Source organism: Plectrocnemia conspersa, unplaced genomic scaffold, assembly GCF_051122295.1.
Source record: "Plectrocnemia conspersa isolate PC_06_02 unplaced genomic scaffold, ASM5112229v1 ptg000011l, whole genome shotgun sequence".
NCBI classification, from domain to species: domain Eukaryota; kingdom Metazoa; phylum Arthropoda; class Insecta; order Trichoptera; family Polycentropodidae; genus Plectrocnemia; species Plectrocnemia conspersa.
The window spans coordinates 3,085,657-3,108,071 of NW_028277175.1; the positions used below are offsets into that span (position 1 = coordinate 3,085,657).

Genomic DNA, 22,415 nt, shown 5'->3' on the forward strand with positions numbered 1-22,415 from the left:
ATGTACGACTTTAATCAATAGCTCGATCATAATTAATCATTACGATATTCATTTTTGAGATTAGGAAAATCTATGAAAATCTAATCTGTGACGACTGATTAGATTTTGTATGATATACATAAATAGAAAAACACAAAGGTTCAAATGGGATTCAAACCATCTTCTTTTGGGTATTGTTCAATGATCTGCACCTAATTTTTAAATAAAGATACAATTAAAAGTAAAGAAGAGTGAAGTGAAAATGGCATAGTTATTATTTTATATTAACTTTTTAATATTTTCATTAAAAAAACAATCTAATATATCATAAAAAATATATATAATTATATAAGGATTTATTTTTAATATTATAAAGGATGGAATAGCGTAGTCTGTAACGTCTCAGACTAGTAATTATGAGGTTGCGGGTTCAATCCCCGGCAGCAGCACTTGAATTTTTATTTATAAAAATGCGCTATTCTTAAAAAAACCGGCCCCATCTGCAATGACATCTATTGGTTATAAATTATATTATACATAATAGTCACCGATTCCCAGATTTTCAGTTAATAATGGCAAATACTTACTTGTAGGTATTAATTATATCTGATTAACTTATTCAGTTAGTACTGATTTTCCCAGTTGTAACGCATTGGGCTTATGCCTGTCAGGTTACAACGGAAGATTTAATAAAAAAAAATTAGGCGATCCCATAATAAATGTTGTTGCTTTTTAAAGTTAAGTTGATAAAAAATATAAAAATGATTGAACCCTAAAATTTAAAACGGCAGAATTCTTACCAAGTGAACAATTTATACAAAATTGGATGCTATATGAATTTCTTAAAAAAATATATTTTTTGAAATCCGCAAATGTCAAAGATGGTTTTAAAAATCTAATGGAAAATTACAGTATCAAAGAAGTAAAAAAGGTCTGCACCTTTTAACAATAGTTCTACAATACTATAATGCGCATCCCCACGTGACGAATTTTTTATCGCATCCACCTTATTATTTAGCCCTTGCTCTTTTTTCACGATGCAACACTTTGTAGACGATGTGAAAAGGGGACTATCCGAATATTTTGAATCAAATCCTTCATAATTTTCTGCTAATGAAATTTAAAAAATGATCGAGAAGATGTTTTAAGAGTAACATGTATTTTAAATCATTACATTTAAAAGTGCTATTTTTGGTTCATTAACTACTCACCGGTGAGTCACTTGTTTAGTATTCTTTTTTAGCAAAATTATTTTTAAAACAAGTTAAAGAATTACTTACTTTTTTTTAAATTATTAAATATTATTGTACTACATTGATTTATCAGTAAACCAAGTATTTTATATTTATTTTTAGAAAATGTGACATATTAAAATGCGCTGGCGTTTAAAGGGTTAATAAATCAGGATTACTTAATATATTTATTTACACAAACATTTTTTCTTCTTTAGCCTTGTTTATATGTAGGTATTTTATTGTACAGTTTAAATGTTAGGTTCTATATATACGTATAACTTATAAATGCCATTTTCCTGGTTAGTTGAGCTAACGTTTCGAGTGTCACTTAAAGTTCTGCCATATAAACGAACTTTGGGAAGTATTAATGGATTTGAAGTATACGTTTTTTGTTTGGAAAATCCTTTAACGTTCAAAGCGTTTGCTATTTTTATTATAATTAATTCAGTTATTGCGTACCAGTGTCAGATAAGGATTACATGTGATGAAAGTTTATTGTATATGTTTTGTAAAATTAAATCAATGATGACTTTGACGCGATTGCTATGTTTCAGAGGAAATGATTATATGGTGTGAATCATGTAATAAGTTCATAAGAAATGTGTATCGTGAATTACTTTCCAAGATAATTATAATCGAAGATTGTAGATCGATATATTAAAAAATACATAATGGAACGTGGGTTGTTTTCCTTACTCATATCATATTCATATATCAAACATAGGCGTTCTAGACCTCAGGATATTATATGTACATCTCTATTCATTTTGTCTTCTATATTAGTAAAAATTGCGTCGTTGTTTTAATATATATATTATTTATGTGTATGAGGTTTTTTAATATTAAATTATCATTTGAGTAAAGAGTACTGTAATATATATATATATAGCGCAATCGTATCAGGTCATCACATTTCACATGCACTGAAAACGTTTAACGAGACTTGTCAAAAATGTACTTGCCCCATTTTGACCTCATTATCCCGTAATTGGACCGAACGAGTTTGACCTCTCGAGTTTTTAACACATTCGCTTTGACTACCCGTTTTTTATTTTTTAGCGCAGTTCAGCGCTTTTTATTTATTTTCGTGGGCGATGATATAAGTTGTGGAAAAATAAAATAAAAATATGTACGCATGCACACTGACCCCCTTTTTGATATTCAGAAAAACTGGACCGCGGAAAGCGAGAGTGGCATAAAATATTTGCTTAATTTGTACGTCTCTCGCAAATGAATTGCGTAACAGATTTTCACGAAAAAGTTGTGTAACTATTAGCGTATTTTATGAATTCGTATTATTATATCTCTTATTTGCATATGTTTTTTATGCGCCATTCGTTTGAATGTCAGATGAAATGAGATAATCCATGCATATCTATGAAAAAGTATTGATGATAGTAAAAAATAAGCTTTTAATCTCATTGATGATATACTGTTGTATCAGGGTCATGGTTATGTTTGTAATATCGTAAATTATATATTATTAGAATAGACATTATCATCACGTATGCACAATAACAATAATAATAATTCAAACAGCAAATGATCTGCATTTTTCTAATCATGTTTAATGTGGTCAAGGATTTTATTTTTATCACATCTATCATATTTAAGATTATGATAGTCATGGTCTGTATGTGAGTCTTAAACATTATCTAAGCGATTTAATACCGGATTATCTTAACTAGATAATTATAATTGATGTATTGAAGGTACATTAAGGAAGATGAATATCAGTATTTCACTATCAAAACGATGTTGATTTTTCATTTAAATTATGCTAAACGTAAAAATTATAATACAAGTCTTGTTATACTGACAACACCCAATTGCGACTCCAGTCCCAATTTGATTTATCATCTATTGATTCGCACCGATGTATATTTTTAAATTGTTACATCATTCGAGTGAAAAAAAAGACGATTTAATACGTGGGTCGTCCTAATACAGATGCACAAGCAAACTGTGAAAAAACCATTCATAGCATCAACTTAATCTAATCTCCGCTGCACCTGTGTTATATCTGCACAAAGTTAAATATTTTCAAAAGTTGGATTCGTGTCTGTTTGAGTGTGTTTGCTCAAGAATTTCACTGCAATGCAGATGGCGTAGATGATGAAAGTACTCAAACACCAAGTATGTATGTATGTATTTAGATAGTACGTACGCCTACCGTATAGTAGAGATTAAAAAAAGTTGAACGTGTGTTTGTGTCACAAATTAGACACTGTATTACGCAAGGATTAACGCTAACGGCTGTTGAGTTTAAGCTTGCCTAAAATGTGTGGAAATGAAAAGCGAAAAGGGTAAAGCTCAGCTGAAAGGAAACCACGTGGAAGGTGGTTTGACATGGTCTGTGATTTTACACCCTGTGGGTATGTTTAATAATGCTCAGTTATTCTAAAACCTAAAATAATTTTAGATCTAGGCATTAAAAACCTCATTACCACATAAAGTTTTATTGTGAAAATTGTGATTGAAATGATTAACAACAAATGGATATGTTTTATACAGAGCTTAAGCGATAATGCTGCATAATTAACCGGTAAGACAGTGAATGACATCATGTACCACATGGTCCGTCAATACACTGATAATATCGAGAGTTGCAGCTAGCTCGTAGCGATAACTATATTTATGTCGTAAAGGTATTCCTGATGCTACCACCGGCTCATTATGGTCGAGCCTATGCTTGATGGCGCACAGCTTACTATGTGAAGCTTACAGTATGTTGTAGCTACGGGTCGCTAATGTTGTGCTAGGCTTACCCACTATACCATTAGCGAAAATTTGCTGTTTTATCAAGAATTTTCATAAAAACGTTTTTCGTTTAAGCTTAAATTTGTACGAATATTTTTTAATGTTTTACTTATATCGTGGCATAAAAAGGGGTGAGTCAATGCCAGATGCTCAAAAATATAAGTATTTGAATGGTATAAGAGTTTAATTAAAAGATCCAAACCTTTCGCCATAAACTTTGAATCTGGAAGCCTTTGGTATTCTGGTTTCTCGAAAATTTTGATAAGTAAAAAATATATTTATTATTTAGTATGTGATTTTAATAATACAGTATATTATTGTGGTTTTTATTTTTGCTATTTTTGCTAATTTTAAGCATATTAATTATATTAATAGTAATTAAAATATAAAAGAAGTTAAAGAATAGTAAAATATTTGTAAGTACATTATCACACTTAATTTTTAAAATAATTTTCTAAAAAGTACATAATATCTAAAGTAAAATCGACTATTCTTGTTCTTTTCTTGTAAGGAAATTTTCGGTAAAAAAAAGTCTCAAAAAAAAAGTCAGCCAGATTTTTATTATCTAATTATTATTTTTTTACTATTCAAATACTTTTGAGCTCTTTTAAAAGCTTTCATAAAAGCTTGTATATTTTTGAGCATCTGGCATTGACCCACCCTTTCTTATGCAGCGGTATAAAAAAATACAGTAGTTGTAAAACATTAAAAAATATTCACACAGATTTAATTTAAAAAAAAGACTAAAATTAGTTATAACTAGAAAAAAAATTAAATTCTCGATTTATTATTTTTTTCGAGAAGTTTTCTAAAAAATAATTCAATAGAAAAAAAAACACTGCAAGCTAAAAAAGTCGCCGAGTTTCATAAAATATTTTACAGACTCTTCGAAGCTTTAATTGCTACATAATTAATCAATGACAACCGAAATAACAATACGGGGTTGATCGGAATCTGTTTTTTTTTGTTTGCGCTATATCGAATCTATTCTTTTCCTAGTGCTGCATCACGTATTCTACTAGTATTAAAGATCTGCTTGAACTCTTTGAATCTTGGACAATTAAAGTAGGAAGTTTTTGCTTTCTTCGGTCTTTTGATGATCGTCTCGTTTGATTCAGCGTAGCTTAAGATAATGTCTCGTTTATTCCAAATCGGGAGCGAAGTGATGAAGCGGTAGAATATATTTAGTCCAACACCCTTTCAGACTTTTTGATGAATTAAGGTGGAACCACTTTCTTTTTGTTACTATTTACGAATACAGATCTTGATTTTTTGATGTGTATAACGTAAGTTCTAAATCAGTACAATTAGCATATTGTGTTCTGTGTTCAGGTAGCTATTTGTCGTACTTTTTTTTGTAATTAGTGGCTTTTGTGCAATTCTGGGTGATATACCGAATTCATATTAGTCATCAAATAGACAAATATGTCTATTGACGTTTTATATGCGGATTTTGCGAAGGCATTCCTTACCAGGTAAGAACCGGAACTGGGCCCCCGGGTATCCGCGTGTTTTTAAAGGAACAGAGAACCGGGTTATTTTAAACTGGTACCCATTTCTTTTTATTTTAATATAATGTTTAATTTTTTAAATGAAACATCTGCTGTCACACGATTTTAAAGAAGCAAAATTCTCCGGCTTTTTTTCTATTTTGTAATACCGATTTAGAGATTAGTTAAACCCTTCCGGGCAACGATATTCGGTCCGTTAAAATCACAGCTGCGTACAGAGTAGGTAGTGATAAGCGGGGAATCGAAAAGGTAAAATTAATTATGATTAAAATTCAAGATAATTAAAGATAAAATATAATATTCGTAAATTTGAACTCCGTATATAATAGTTGACAAACATTACCCGGTTCCTTAATAAAATTACTCGAGAACCGGGTAATGCATTTGGGTGGGTATTTGGATGCACTAGTTACACTACTTTTATTATATTATTTGTGTATAGTTATAATACTATGTATTATTTTATGACGATCTTGATGCATTGGGGTAAACTGTTAGGTCACAATGGTCTTAATTTAATTTAAATAACTTGATAATAATCATTAATTTTTACTTTCTGGACACAAAGTTTAGTCGTTTTCTCGTAATGCTTATGCGTTTATAGAAAGAAACCCAATTAATATTATAAATAGTTTTCAACAAGAACGTCAGTCCAGTAGTTTTCAGCTCATTTAACGATTTCACCCTTATTTTACGGCATCACAACGATGTCATTTTTGGTCAAAAAATCACGATTTGGTTGAGAAATGTGGTGCAAAATTAAAAATTCATATGACGTAAAACTAAAAGATAAACCTTTGCAATTCATACAATCAGCTAATCTTAAAACGCTTACGTATGTATAAAACACAACAATATTTCAAGCAGTTTATATATATTAAAGCTTTTATACATACTTCTAGATTTAATCATGTTATGAATAAATTATATTTATACGGGTAATACATATTAAAATTATTTTTATTTTTCTATTATAATATAAATTGTACATAAACAAACTCTCCATCGTATAGAATATTTTCCTGGAAAGGTTTTAACGTTAAATAATATATTTTTGCCTTTTTATGTATTTGTATTTAATTAAATATATCTACTTATATATAAATAAGTAGGCTATTATTTATCTTGTTAAATATGATTAATTTCCTATTTTTCCGTAAACTTAAGTAGTAAATATTGTAAGGCTTTTCTTACTACACTATTTTTTTTGTATATAAATGTATTTGAAAAGAATCCGTATATATTATTCAGATTGAGATTATTCGTCACGGATTATAATCTTTTTTGGCAGCCAAGCCACTATTGAGGTCATTTTTTTCCAAATCGATATTGTGTTACAAATCATCTCACTTGACATTGATTTATTAGATTTGACATTGTTGCGTGTTTTTATTTTGGGCATCGACGCCGCACATTTGATACTGTCGATATAAACATGAATTTTAATCTATAGTTAGAATTTACGCTTTAATGCGTGAAGTCAACAGAAAATTGTGTGTAGGTTAGTTTGAAAAAGTGGATCGCATTTATTAGACTGCCACCGGTGATTTTGTAAGGTGCCAAAGCAAGTATTGAAACCCACGTAGTTTAGCTTGTTGTATCTTAGATTTAATACGCTTGACGAAATGTTTTTATTTCTAGAAGGCTCGGTGTTTTCTTACATATGAATCGAGTTTTTAATAAGTTGTTATTTTATGCAAAGGCTTGAGAATATGCTGTATCATTCTAAAAATAAATTGAAATATTTTTTTTAAGATCTTATCGATTTGTAGTTGTAATGCTATGTTCATCAAATCATTATTTATATCTAATAAATACAATTTTTGTATAAGATTAGATAAATTAACACAAATGAGTAATTATTTTGATAAAAATTATAATTAAATAAGATAATGTTAACTACATTAAATAATCAGATAAGATTTCTATTCTAATTTTAGTATCTACATTTTTAATTCCCACACAATTGTGCTGTTGTTTATTTTTATTAAAACAGATTATTGCTAATCCAAGTAATCAATTTTCGCATAAACACTACAACACAATAAACCATACTTAGTCGTTAGCGACGGATTCAAAATTGTGAGAATCCGGATTATAAATAAGCTTAAATCTTAGTCTGATATTTATATTTCACTATATAATTATGGGAATAATAAATTAAAGAATAGTTTATGGTTCATGTTATATATTTTAAATACTGTTATAGTTTCACTGACACAATTTAATATTGTCCTAATGGTCTGTTGCATATTTTCTTCTCAATTTTTATATTTTTTTGCGGAGTCCGTAAATATTACGACAGTCTACAATTTATATTCACGAAAAGTAAATCTCGGCGTTTAAATCTGAATAATTTCATCCTGTGTTTTTTTATGTTTTTTGCGCTGTATACCTACAAAAGCCCCAGGTATTAACGAGAGTCGAGTTGGAAGTTTATTTAAATCAATTTCGAAGGAAAGCGTTGCGGTTTTTCCGCACAGCAGTGTTTATTCTCATTTGCGGAAGATATATATTATATTCGGGTTCATTTCCCCTCGGGAAGTCTTAGGGGGAACTCCTTTAGGTATAATTTTTCGCATCGTAGAACTTGACTTATGAGTTGCGGCAAGTGAAAGTTTTGCATTGATATATTATTTTTGTGCCTTTTAACCATCGTCGGTCAAAAAGACATATGTATTTATATTTTAAAACTAATTACTTTTGTAGATTTTTCCTTAAATTCATTACTATTCGATTTTCTTTTGAGGTAAAAATATACATCAATATTGCTGTCTAGATGTTACTTGCGAAACTCATGCCCATCGATCAAGTGCTTTTGTTCTAGTTTCTCGAGCTCAAATGTATTCAACGACCCTCGTCTATGTTAATCTGAAAATTTGCTCGGTTGACACTAATCTGTAAAGGCACTGAATACACTTGCCCCATCACATCCGCAATGCATCATTTTAGTTGTGAATAAGTGAGGTTCGCAAACAACCATATGTGTATTTGGCGCAAATATGTAACGTCAATTTAACGTGGAAAAAATAATGGCATTGAGAGGATTATGTTTCAGTTGACATTGAAAATATATAAATGATACTATACACTCATCGCTAGCCTTTTATACATACTGGTTTAGGATTGTATTAAAAAAGTTTCTTGTGCAGCTTTGCTCAACTTTAATTATAATCAGTGTTATTTTTGCTGTTCCATAAAAATGAACGATAAAAACTGCAATGGGTAAAAAATTGATTTTATTGAAATATATTAGAAAGCTTATGTATTGTTAAAGCACTTTCCAATATTGACATGTATTTTTTGCTATTGCAAGCTCGTTGTATTTTATGTATTTAAATACCTTGAAATTTATTTACGTAAATTATAGCATGTAATTTGAAATACGAAGTTCTCCTTCACTTACTTAAAAATCGCGTAATATAAATTTGTAAATTAAAGATGACATTTTTTTAAATATTATTATTAAGTAATATTTGATTAATAAATTATCATCATATGATCATTTTATTTATTGCATTATGATGCTACTACTAAGTTTAGTTCAACTTTCATTTTAGTCAGTTTTTAAATACGAAAACATTAATTCTGGCGTATTTAATTTTTATAGAATACGAAGTAAGTGTTATTTTTCGGGACGCCGGAAAAACTGGTAACAGTTTATTTAATTAAGTAAATATAAAATACCACATATATATGCAAATGTAGCTGCCTTTATCAGATGTAGGAATGGAAATAGCTAGTCTTGAAAGTCTGAGAGTCTTCGTTGGAGTGTCGAGTTGAATTATCGTCAGCTGTGATTAGTCGGGGAGCAGCTAGAATCTGTCGTGATATGTTCGCGTGTTGTTGTGTCTAGTGCTGAGACGCTTTTGAGTCTCTCATTATGACCAAATCATGCTTCTATGCTTCTTAAATGCTTAATAATAAATATTTTAAGTATACTTGTTATATTACTCAAAATTTATTCGTATTATATTTATATTTTAAATGTAACAAATTATAGCCGCAGAATTATTTCTTACTAATGGGGAATTTCATAAGTAAAAAAAATGTCATAAAATTTATATTCTTAATTCGAGACAGCTCTGGCGAATCGCAGATAAGGATGTTGGTGCGCCAATTGCGTCACTTTTTGAACAACCCCAGAAATATGTTTACGTCTTAAAAGTGATCGTTAAGGGGGTAAATATGACAATAGTTTTCTTAGCACATTGTCTATCGCGTATTTTTTCCACACAAGAACTAGTTTTTCCGGTACTTATGGGTGGTTTATTGTTAAAGTCTTACTTTCAAGAGAGTCGTAGGAATGAATTTTAAGTTAATTGTGCAGGTAGTTAAAACCCTCATATATTATAAATTATAATTATTTTCGCAACAGTTGTTGATTTATGTAAATTATTATCTGCGCCTCGTTGTCTCCATACTGTATTATCTAAAGATCTTCGGACTAGGTTTTTGCGTAAAGTGGAAGCTGCTGTTTCTTTGGTCTAATTAAAATCCAAATTAATTGTGTCCAAAGTTCGAAGCTAAGAAGTTAAAAATCAAATTTTGACTTGTGGCTGTTTTATATGGAAGATTCTGAATTAAATGTATTTTGAAATAAAGTTTCGTAAATACGCTATTTCTGTGATTTTTAATATAGGAGATCAGCTATCGATTTTTTCTATTTGGCTTTTGGGCTAATTTGGGGCAGAAACAGACTGCTGTTGTTTGTTACTACTCCTATAAAAATGACCTTCTGCATAACAATCACAATTGAGATTTGAAAACTCTGTTAATATGCGCTTGTAATTGGGACTTTTATTTGTTTATGTCCATTTGTCGTAATCCGTCTAAATATCTGAACGTCACGCACGCTTCTATAACTTCGGTGTGACGAATAAACTTGTTCTGTATCGCGCAAATACGTATATTATACTACGCTTAAACGATAATTGCGACAAATTTTAGTCTCACGCTTAATTATATCTTTTGATACATTGTTTTGTTGCATATTTTTAAACAACCGCCGAGTTTTGTATAATAGTGCAAAATAATTGATTAAAAGTCAATTTTTTTCATTCTGTATTTTTATGAAAATAATATATTATAATATTAGTTTAAAACACATTTGCGCTCACGTTTTTTAGTTTTTGAGTTTTAATTAAAGTTTACCTGCATTTCTAGGTTATTTATTGCTTTATAAAAATTTACTATGTTACTCTAAAATTTTATTGTAGCCTATGCTAGTATAGTTGTAGTCACTGTAAATTTAATGAATAGCGCATAACCAAACTTTTTCAATTTATAACTAAATTTTTAATATTTATCTAAAATATTCTTTAAATCACGTTGTTTACTATTATTGAACATGATTTTAAAATATGTAGTATTAACTATGTTGTCTTTTAAAGGCAGCGAAATCAAATTATAAAACGTCGTTAAAACATTTATTAGCGCCGATTTCAACCGCACGCTTATTGGCCGTTAACCTTATTTTCTTGGCCTTAATAACTTAGTCTTAACAGCTATCTTAATGGCTAATATTTTAATCTTACACATCTGAAAACTATATATTGCATTCAAAACCTTTAATGATTTATCCAAATCAACTAGAAATAATTGCAAATATTTTCTTTTAATAAATTCATGTAACTTTAATCCAAAAAATTAAGTAAAAAAATATTACATATCAACTCATTATATATTAGTTGTTATTTATGCTTAAGTGTACTTATTATATTTTTATAAATGTATACGTATTATATTTATAATTTTAATGTATCAAATTGTAACCGCAGTTATTTCCTACTCATACTGAATTAAGTAAATAAAATAAAAATTACAAATTACTTCATTATTCAGCCAAGTTTTCAAGTTTACAAACAAAATATGTATATGGTTTGACGCATAATAACTTATTATGACCGTTTTTAATTTAATAACATTTAAATAATGTTGCAAAAATCAAAGCAATTAGTTTACTTCATAGTTCGTTATTTTTTTGCGTGATTTTTTCCATTTGTGGACGTGCGTTATCATGTTTCAAAAATATCGTGTTATAATTCATTATAGCTGTTCACAGTATTTCTCTGTCTTTATTATCTAGCCTTTGGGCAATTTACAATTAATTGTGCTTCAACGTTTCCCCAAACAGACAATGTTATGTTTTGTGGATATTCTACGATTGTAGTTGCTTTTTAAAATAATTTTAATCTATTATTGTATTCGCATATTCGTCCTGTATTCCCTTTCTCATGCTTCCAAACTTTCCATATTTTTTTTACGTATCTTTGGATACCTGACCATGAAAATCCAGTCTGTATAATTATTTGTAACAACTCGGATATTTTATCTACATTGAAAAATATAGGTGTTTCATTTAAAGCAAAAGTCTTCCGACTCTAATTGACAATTAGGAATTACATTGTACATGCAGTGTTATTAAATATTTTATGTATGGAATATATTCCGAATGAACTAAGAAACAAAAAGATGCTAGGTTAAGATTTAAAACAACTAATTAAGCCATCTTTAAAATCATCAATAAAATACATATTATCTCACCATTGACCGGTGAAGTCACTGCAGATATTTATTATTGTAGTATTTTATAGGAGAGCATGTCGATCGATGAAAAGATATCGACGATCGGTCCCACCACAAACCCACCGTTAAAAAATAACCAAACCGTTCCATGTCCATTATAACGCAACAATGCTACATAACAGGAGTTTCTCAATTGTTGGTTGCAGACGCATTTATTATATTATAGCCTATTATAATTTTCTACCTGCTCAATTGTAACCGTTGCGAATTCCTCTACGTGCAAAGATAACGTTTTGAACCCAAGGATTGTTTCGGCGGTTGACATTTCTGAAGGTTTAACCTTTCAAAAGTGTGTCGTCGCGTGATGGCCGACTGTTAGTTTGACAGTTTGTGCTAGTAAAGAAGTTTGCTGGCGAATGTGAAAACTTTCGCTAGTTCTAAAATAAAAGCAAAACAGATTTATTACACCTTGGTTAAACGCTATCGAAAGTTGCGAAGTCTATTTTGTATTATTTCGCTATAAGTGAAAAAGTGTTTTATCAGTCTATTTATTTATTGCGTAAGCATGTTAGAAAGTCGTTTAGTTAAATAAAATCGTTTTGAAGTGAACATGGCGCTTTTTTATCATAGTGAAATTTTGATACATTTCTGCATAGATATGCAAATTCTTCTATCGATGCCATGACCTAGCATTCCCATTGCTTTGTTTGCATACAGCATCCGTGTCTGAAGACAGAGAAAAATGCGATTTGGAACCCAGTTATCTATAATATAATATCTTGTGTGCGAGATCCCGTGAAGGTGGTATGTTGCATAGTTGCATTCGTTCTCAAGCTTTGTGTCTGCAATAATATGGTATATGTGTCACCGTAACTGTATAACCAAGCATTGTTCTCAATGTCACGCTCGGACCCGAATAGAAGATATGTACATACAATATGTTTTTTTTTTTAATATTCATCTCGTGTGTGTCGATGTTATTGTCTCGGCAGAAGAAGAACAATGCACTTATTCATAATGACCGTCCTTTTTCTCCACTTCTCTCAGTAATTAATTCGTTCGAAACGCATTTCGTGTGCCAACGATGCGTGTGCGTGCGCCCAGAAAAGATGGATGGTGTGTGAGGAAAATTTATCGCTAAAATGTGTGAAATGTGCAATGTAGTAGAGATAATAGACCGTGGGTATGAGAGATGATAATGCTCATACAATTACATCTTATAAGTTTTTTGCTACAAATATAAGATGATACGAACCGGACCAGCTCTTCGTAGCTGACATTAAACATATCAATGTGCAATCCTAGCGTATTAACCATTTGAGCGGGATCGCCGTACATGTACGGCAATCGATCTTTCACTTTTTAAATTTGATTTAATTTAATTATTTTCTATAAAATATAAAACGAGTACGAAATAAATAAACATAAAATATATTAATTTTATAAAAACATATTGAGAGCCTCTAAAATGATATAAAAAAATCCGCATATTTTGTTTATTATTTAATTTAAATAAAAATAATTTAGTTTTTTTTATTTGCCTGGAATTAATTTATTTCTCGTTGGTTAACTAAATAAATTAAATTGTCATAGTTGCGCCTAACAAAGATTTTTCGCAGACGACGTTTACGTGTAGAGAGAATCTCCACATGCTCTTAAAATAAATTTCTCGCATTCTCATATTTATATCATATTTTTTTAAATTGATACAATGTAAAACATTTTTACAGAAAATAATATCAATAAATTGAAGAGTGAAAATTAATTTAAGTTATAATATACATAACTATAAATTATTATGTGTATTATAATTTAAAATCATTCAATTGGAGCATATGTATGAACTATTAACCCTTTGACCGCGTATGATACATATAGAAGTCATGAAGATATTTGCTAATATGGATTGGGCACCTAAAAGTGGCATGTATGAGTCTTGTAATATGTTTTTTTTTTGTATAATTTAAGGTTGAAAAATATTTTTATTTATTGAAATAATATTTAAATAACTTATGGCATAAATAGGTGCTCCCCACATATTAACAAATTTTCAAATGGCAATGGTGAAAGGTCATACTATTTAATTATTGTGGTCGTGATGAGTCATGAATTGTCAATAAAATGTTTATTGTTTTAAGTAGATAAACATATCATAATTTAAGCATTATTGTTTATTATTTATATGTATGTGAATCAAAAACATATTTGTTGTATTCAATATAAAATCATATAAGCAAAAACGAGACAACAGCTGATAGGAGAGTGAGAGTATTTGTAAATTTGGCATGGTTGCTAAGAGTAATGTACAGCCTTCGCCAATTTTGGTAAAATAGTTCAAGAATAAATTAATCTGATTAATAATATAATAATGATATAGTCGGAGCTTACGCTTTCGACCGCTCCGTTAGAGCAAGGTCGTTTGCTCGTATAAAACATATAACGATTTAAGAAATATGTATTATTAAAAACATAAAAAGAGGACAGATATATTACCTCTCATACATATTTGCACGAGAAAATATCAAGATCTTGATGCACCGTATTGAGCAGTTTGGATTTGGAAGATTTGGAGAGTGGTCCAGTCCTAGCATTTACAGACAAGAACAGAGGATGTGATCGAGAACTATGACAGTTGAAGCTGCTTGAGCACCGATGGGCTGTCAAGAGTAAACAATCAAAATATCACAGCGCACTCTAAAACAGGAGTGGATAGTACCTGTATTCCTTAAAGTATAATGACCGATGGAATTTGTGCTGTACCTTTTTGAGCCGCAACTCATTGGATTGACTCATTACGCCTAAAATTTATATAATGGGGGCAGCTTCTAGTATGCTGCTAAAGAAGCGCGCATTTTTCAAGATAAAACCGAGCATCTTTATCGATCTACTGTGGGTCTCTTCAATGTGCAGACTGAATTTACAGTGCTTTTTAAATGTAATATAATATATCCACCAAGATAGTAGGATTATTCCGCTAGCTTCAAGGATATTGATAATGAAGTTCTGTGACATTTCATGGTATTGAAAAGCAAACGGATATTGAAAGCCCATTTTCAAAGGAATTTGAAATCAACTGCACTCTCCTGGAAATTTTCAAGTGGTCCGCATATAATAAAATAAATGAGTGATTCATTACCCAAGTTGGATTTTTGCGGTATTACATATATCGTTTTGAAAATAGCTTCATGATACCTTTAGATGTCCAAAATGAGATTTAGTAATAATAAAAAATAAAAATAAAAAAAGCTATTTGTATGTATAATAAACGTAAACATTTTTTCAATCTACAGGCGGCCCTCGACTTTTGCACATAATTGGTTCCTGAAAATGTGTGCGAATGTTGAATGTTCGAAAGTCGAGGGTAGTAAAAAAATTGAAATTGTGTGTATTTCAAAATATTTATTTATCAAGTAAATATAAGATGTTTAATAGGCGTTTAAGAGATACGTTTAAGTGGGGTTTGCGGGTGTTTCCTTTGAAAAGTTATCAAGAGTTAACTGTTTTCCACTATTCTTTTTCTTTTCTTCATATAGTATTTTATAACATGCTATGTTTTTATTGATCGCCCTGCGCACTTGAAATATGCGTTCTCCATTGGGATCACAATCTTCTATAATATTTAAAAAATTGTCAAGGTGCGTGAAGGCTTCATTCATATTTTTCATTGTTAAAGAGTTTTCCAAAATAAACCTGTCTCATCTACATGAAATATATGTCTAGAGGAATATTCTCCATCTTCAATAATTTTGGACAATTAGAAAATAAATTCTTTTGCAGCATCTTTATCCGCATCAGCTGATTCTCCAGTAAATTTAATATTATGAAAAGAATACCTCATTTTAAAATTGTAAAACCAACCGTTACTTGCTCGAAAAACCGTGTTAAAATCTTTTTTAATCTATCCTTTCAATCTTTGTGCAAACTAAGAGCTATTGCTTGAATACTTAAAATATTCAGAGGGACATCTTTTTGACGTTGGTCATTGATCCACGATGACAAAGATTTTCCATTTCATCCATGTGTTTATTGCGGTTTTTTTTGGAAACATATCTTTAAAAATTGTGGAAATATATCTTTACCCCAATTTTAATTGTACTCCTTAATTATATTTTTATTTTGCAAAATTGAACATATCGTAGATCTGTTTGTATCATACGAAGGTCCGATTGAAGCAAAAAATTCACCGCTATCAGAACGTCTAATAATTTCCATCTTTGTCTTGAATCGTGTGAAGTTTATTAGTCCTTGATTTGTTTTTGGTCGTATCAACACAAGCTTTTCCGTTTCTCACTCATGTTCATATTTTTTTTTTTTTTTTTAAAAAAGCCGCCTGTATATAAATGGTAAATCAGTATTTTACTTACTTTTTAATAAAAGGTTTTTATAATTATGAATATGTTTTGGTTGAAAAAAACCTATTGACTGTTGATCGTAAAATTCTACCACTAGTTATGATTTGAGAGAAAAGCATAAACATTATTTTACGATAAGTGTATTTGAATAAAATTACACAATTTCGAATAAACATTTATATAGTTTCTACAACCTTTGACCACGAACACTTTAAAGGTTGAAACGAAACTTTCGCTCAAAATATGAAAACTGCGGACGTAAACGTTTTACTATTCAAATAAAATTTTACGATACAATGGAATAAAAATTGTATAATATTTTTACAAAGGCGTCGATTTATATCCTACTTTATGGCCGTAAAGCTAACAAAAACGTTAAGCGGCTCACACACATACAAACACACGCCATTATTGAATGCAAATCGCTGCTTCTTTGTCGGATTGTTTGTTTATTTACTTTTATAATACCAATACTCTCCTTCCCCGTTTATAATAACAACAATTAGTCTTGTACTCCGGTACCCCGTGGATCCGATCGCGGATCAGTCGAGCGGAAAAATCGCGAAAAATTCGCACGATCGTTTTCATTTTCATATTTTTTCTTTCTTTCCGTACGTCTCTTTTCCAAGGCGTTGTCATCAATGCAGAAAATTGCACAACCGCTCGCGTGTGTGCAATTATTGGCAGAAGACCGTGAAAACGCCTGATCAATTGTTGTATGCGTTTTGCAAAGAGTCATTAATATTAATTTTATTAGATACATGTGTAATATTAATTCTATTTTATTGATGTTGTATGGAAATGTTGGGAAAATACTTTCACAGTGTAGAGATGAAAATTCAAGATAATAAATATAGATATGTACCATTTACGTCAATGTATTATATGTAAATTACTAAGTACATAAATATGTTCAAGGGCTGATGGTACAGGTGATCGTGACGTTGTGTTTAGAACGCCTATGATATGATATATAATGTACAAACACCTAAACGGTTATATATGTATCATTTTAAAGTCAAAAGTGTCTCAAAATATTGCTGACGGTTTTACACAATATTTACGTCTGTTCTGAAAAAATCTTTTTCGCCTTCCGCTCGAGCAAACCGAGCGCTCAGATGTTAACTCTTTAAGCGGTATCGCCGTACATCTTTCACTGCTTTGAACTACCCCAGATAGTTATTTACATATTTAGCTAAGGGAATATTATATTTTTAAAATATTTTTTAATTTGATTTATAAAAAAGAATATCAGTAAATTAAAGAGTACGAAATAAACGATTTAATATTAATTTTATAAAAAAATATTGAGAGCATCTGAATTTATATTAAAAAAACCCACAAAAGCCGAATATAATATTAAAAAATAGTAAAATTTATTAACGAAATTTAATATTAAAAAAGCGTGAAAATATAATTATTAAAACATACTAATACAAAAAAGTAGTAAAATAAATCGAAGCAATAATATTTGATTTTTTTCTATTATATAATTCAATAAAAATGCAATATGAAATAGTAGTAAATAAATATAAAAAAAACGTAAAATTAACTCACTAACAAATTAAGAAATGTGTATAATTTTACTCATTACTCAAAGGGTTAAATACGCCTTTGAGAAATTGAAAATGGGGCGTTCTTTTGGGCCTGATTTGGTTCCCGATTTAATTTTTAAAGGTTGCGAAGTCAGTCTCTGCTTTTCTATAACATATTTTAAAAAATGTAAAACGCTATCTGACTTTTTAACCATCAGTCGAATAGTATTTATTTATTTTCATCTAGGTACTCACAGACGGTGGATAATCTAATTGTTACTGTAACTGTTTTTTGTGCATGGAGCGTTAACTAAATTTAACCTTGTTACCGTCGTCAATATATATAAATTTAAATGCTTACCTTATCAATTAACCATCATTAGAAGGTCACATCTGAACCATCCACGCGATCTCCTCCAATAATTCACGTTTTTTACGTTGCCTCGTTTTCTTAGACGCTAAATTAATTTTACTACCTCGCTCTCGTCCATAAATTTTATTATAGCCTTTTAAAAAAATACTCCAACTCTATAAACACGTTATTTACAAACAAACGACCGTTAATTGCCGCTTAACTAACTACCAAACGACATTGACGAAATTGATTATGGAATCCTTACGCGTTGTGAAAGTACCGTATTCCTTAAACCGCGCTTTTTAATCGGCTTATCTTGGAAGCGATCCAACTGTGTCATTGAGTTTTTAAACCGATTCCGGCATTACTAATCGTATCTATGTTTCTTGTTACAGATCAAACTCGAGTCTGTCTTCGGCTTGACCGTGACCAGCAATGCGGCCCTGGACGTGGACCCCAATTCGGAAGTCGTCGCATATCCGGCAGGGTAGGTTTCTGTGGCTGAGCCCATTTTTTGCCTTTTTAATTTAATCTAATGCTCCCATATCGATTCGGTATCATCAGTAGATGACTCACCCTTGATCCACCCCTGTATTATGCGGCCGTAGTCTGGGAAACAAATGCCGCAGCGGCCACACCTAAAGTTTTGTTGAAACACACCCACGGGTTGAGTTGGGACGTTGAACTGTTTTGGTAATTAGGGTTATTTGTTTATATGTACTGAACGCAGCAGGATCTTTATCCTTAGAGTAGGTTACTTAGATGATCGAATTTTAATCGTAAAATTAAATATTTTTTGCATGTCCCTGCTTAAAATAAAGACAATTACATCACCCCTTTATATTAAATTATTAGTCTTTAATTCTAAATTATGTTAGAACATATGTATGTATGTTACAGTGATTGTGTAGCACCAGTGGTGAAAATATATTTTCACTAGCATCTCAGTGAAATCATATCGAAATACATTTTCACCGGTCATACTTATTATATTTTTCTAAACTCAGAATGAGTTATTTCTTACTCATGCGGAATGACGTAAATAAATAAATAAAAAATGGTCAGAATTTAAATCAACTTTGGGTTAGGATAAATATCTAATGGTTACGATAAAAATAGCATACAGTCAGAATAAAAATATAGGACGATCAGAATAATTAAAATAATGAATGGTCATAATTATATTATTCAGGGTCAGAATAAATATTATATACTTAGAATAAAAATAGCATATATCTAAGATAAAAATATAGGACTATCTTGTAAGTTAAAAATAAATTGATAACAATTGCAATAACTTATTTATAAAATATCTCGCTAAACCAAAACTTTTAAACAGATTAGGTGCGAGTGAGCGTTGATCAGAACGTTTAACACCCCATGAATAACTCAATAAATATATTTAATTGTATGTGAGACGCAAAAGTATTTAGAGTGACGAACGAAGCAGGAATAACGATAGAGCGGCGTTGGAGAGCACGCGTTAACATCTGACACGATTCGTTATTATTTGGTGCTTATTTAAACCTAAGAGGAAACAATAGTATGTTTTAAATTCAAATAAACAGACGTTCATATTATCTTATTAATTCTCGGTAATGCTTAGAGTAAGGTTATGTTTGTATACTTCTTATGAAGAACCGCCTTCTGTTCTATGTATATATATATATATAGCAATATGAACATACATCTTAATCTCGAGACTATCTTGTATCATTTTAAACGCCATAGACTAGGTTATTTTAGTATTGAAAAATAATATTTTTCTTCTTATAAAATATAAATAATATATATATATATGTATTTAAAAAAATAATATTTGTACAATAAAGGTCTGCTCACAAATTACAGCACGATAAACGAAGAGTGTAAGTCGCTGACTATTGACCTGAAAGACCTGGGTTCGATATGTACCTTAGTGTTTTCAATTATTATATAATTATAATTTCAATTGATCATTACATATTATGTAATGATTCATTAAAATCAAGCTAGGTCGTTCATATAATTACATAGAGAATATCTTTAATTTATGAACAAACGTGTGCACCGGTGCTCTTGTGGCATTGAAGTGGTTAGTTCATAAAATAATTATTATCAATTACAATAAAATTGCTTTGTCTCCAGCTGTATTTTATGAGGACTCTAATAATAATACAATTAACTCATAGTCTAATAATTATATAGAAAAAATATTAATTATAAAATATTATAGTGAAAGTGCATGAAATATAATAAATAAAAGTCCATTTGCATATCGATAAAATTTGCATATAGAGATTATACCAGTGAACGGTTATTTGAAGTATCATATTATATCTTACACATAGCACATTTATTTTATATATATAACCGTTCTTTATGAAACTAGTCTTTTCTAGTACAGTTTTAAGAAAAAGTATGTAACAAACGATATTAATCTTTATTCATCATAAAGTTATAAAAAATCAACGGTGTACAATTAGAACTTTCTTCTTCATTATAAAAAAAATCTTTCCTTAGATATGGCTCAGAATTAAAACCTGCAGTTTGAGGACTTGCACTTCCTTTCTTGCACACATTTATCATAGTCTAAATCTGAATACTGCAATTTTGCATTGGAGATTAAAAATCATGCGACCATGAAGATGATTAACTTGTCGTTTTGTGCGACGACAGCGTAACGAAACAATTAATACGTCACGCGAACGAGAACGACCGAAAAATAGCAATAAAAATACTAATAACACAAATAATCAAAAAACAAAATTTAATACGTGTCTATCGAACAGTTGCCAAAAAAAACACATCTCACCGATTTTGGAATGTCAATAGCAAGAAACGAGTATTCACCAATGTTATAAAATATACATTAGTTTATACAAATATACGGATTATGAACAGTTTTGCATATTCATTGATATTCTAATAAAATTATATATAAAAAATGTAGAGGATTATTGGAATTTTTCCGAGCGTAAAAGCGCCTCAAAGATTGATTGATGATCAAAAGCACAGCCTTCCATTAATACAGCATCAAAGGAAACAAATCTGATAGCGAGCGTTATGAATAAAAAATTATGAAGGAGAATCGCTTTTAGATTGATAGTATATCAGCATAATATTTAAAAGAAAAAAGAGCAACATATATTTTTGCTAATAAAATAATAATTTATTATGAATTTATTGTTTATGTATTGATATGCTAAACTAAGTATAATGAAATTATTGGACTTATTAATAAAAAAGCTTTCACTCGTAACGGTTTAATATTCAATTTTATCTGTAATTAGAGAAATCTTAATCAAACATTATTATAAACAGAAGGAAATCTTCAGATTTAATATAGGAAAGTGAAATCTACAGACACATAACGAGCCTATTAATATATTGCGAAGTATATGTTAGTTCATTATTGTGTAAGCTTTTTCTTTGATGACGTAATAAAAAGTGCAATTTAATATTTGCGTATGGTTATGAGTAAATTTTGCTCATAATATTGTAACCATTAAGTATATACATTATACAAAATGAAGAATATAGGAAAATTTATATTTGCTATATTTTACAAAAATAATCTCCATAGAGAATCTAAATCGCTATGTAGAGAGGAGTCCGCAAATTTTAAATAATCTGCACGCAGAAGAAAACTTGAATTTGTAACTGCTGTATTTATCATTAATAAATAACGTGAAGAGCAGAGGTTGGATCCTTGAAGAACCCTTGAAGGGATGGTTAAATACGCTTTCGAAAATCGACCACCATAGGTCAAAATGTCTCAAATAACTCAAGAATAACTGAGTTAAATTATCCAAGCAATCGAAGTCACAAATCACATGACAAACCTTATCAAAGGCCTTTTCAAAATATGTGTATACGACATACTTAAATTTCCGTATTAATATAAATATACATAAAAATACTATTATATATTTATTTAACTATGGACTTATCAAAAATTAAATTTATGCTTTGGCATTTTGTATTTATTTAAATTACTTGTCTGGTCTGACTTAAATATTTACATAATATTTTTGGGTATGATCATGGCAATGTTTTTTAATTGATGTAAAATCTTTAGGGTTAGTGTATAAATGTGTGTGTGTTTTATTGTTGTCTCTTAATTTTGAAAGACTTGCAGTTGATAAAAAATAATTAATAGATTTAATAATATTTTTTTT

General features: G+C 29.8%; 1 protein-coding gene across 1 annotated transcript in view; it reads left to right on the top strand.

The window, feature by feature from the left end:
- Positions 1-22,415, top strand: part of Wdr62 (WD repeat domain 62) — a 154,360-nt gene that overhangs the window by 95,991 nt on the left and 35,954 nt on the right. Inside the window, exon 3 of the mRNA XM_088196810.1 lies at positions 18,651-18,742. Within this exon, the coding sequence (XP_088052936.1) occupies positions 18,651-18,742 (92 nt within the window). The remainder of the gene's footprint in view (positions 1-18,650; positions 18,743-22,415) is intronic.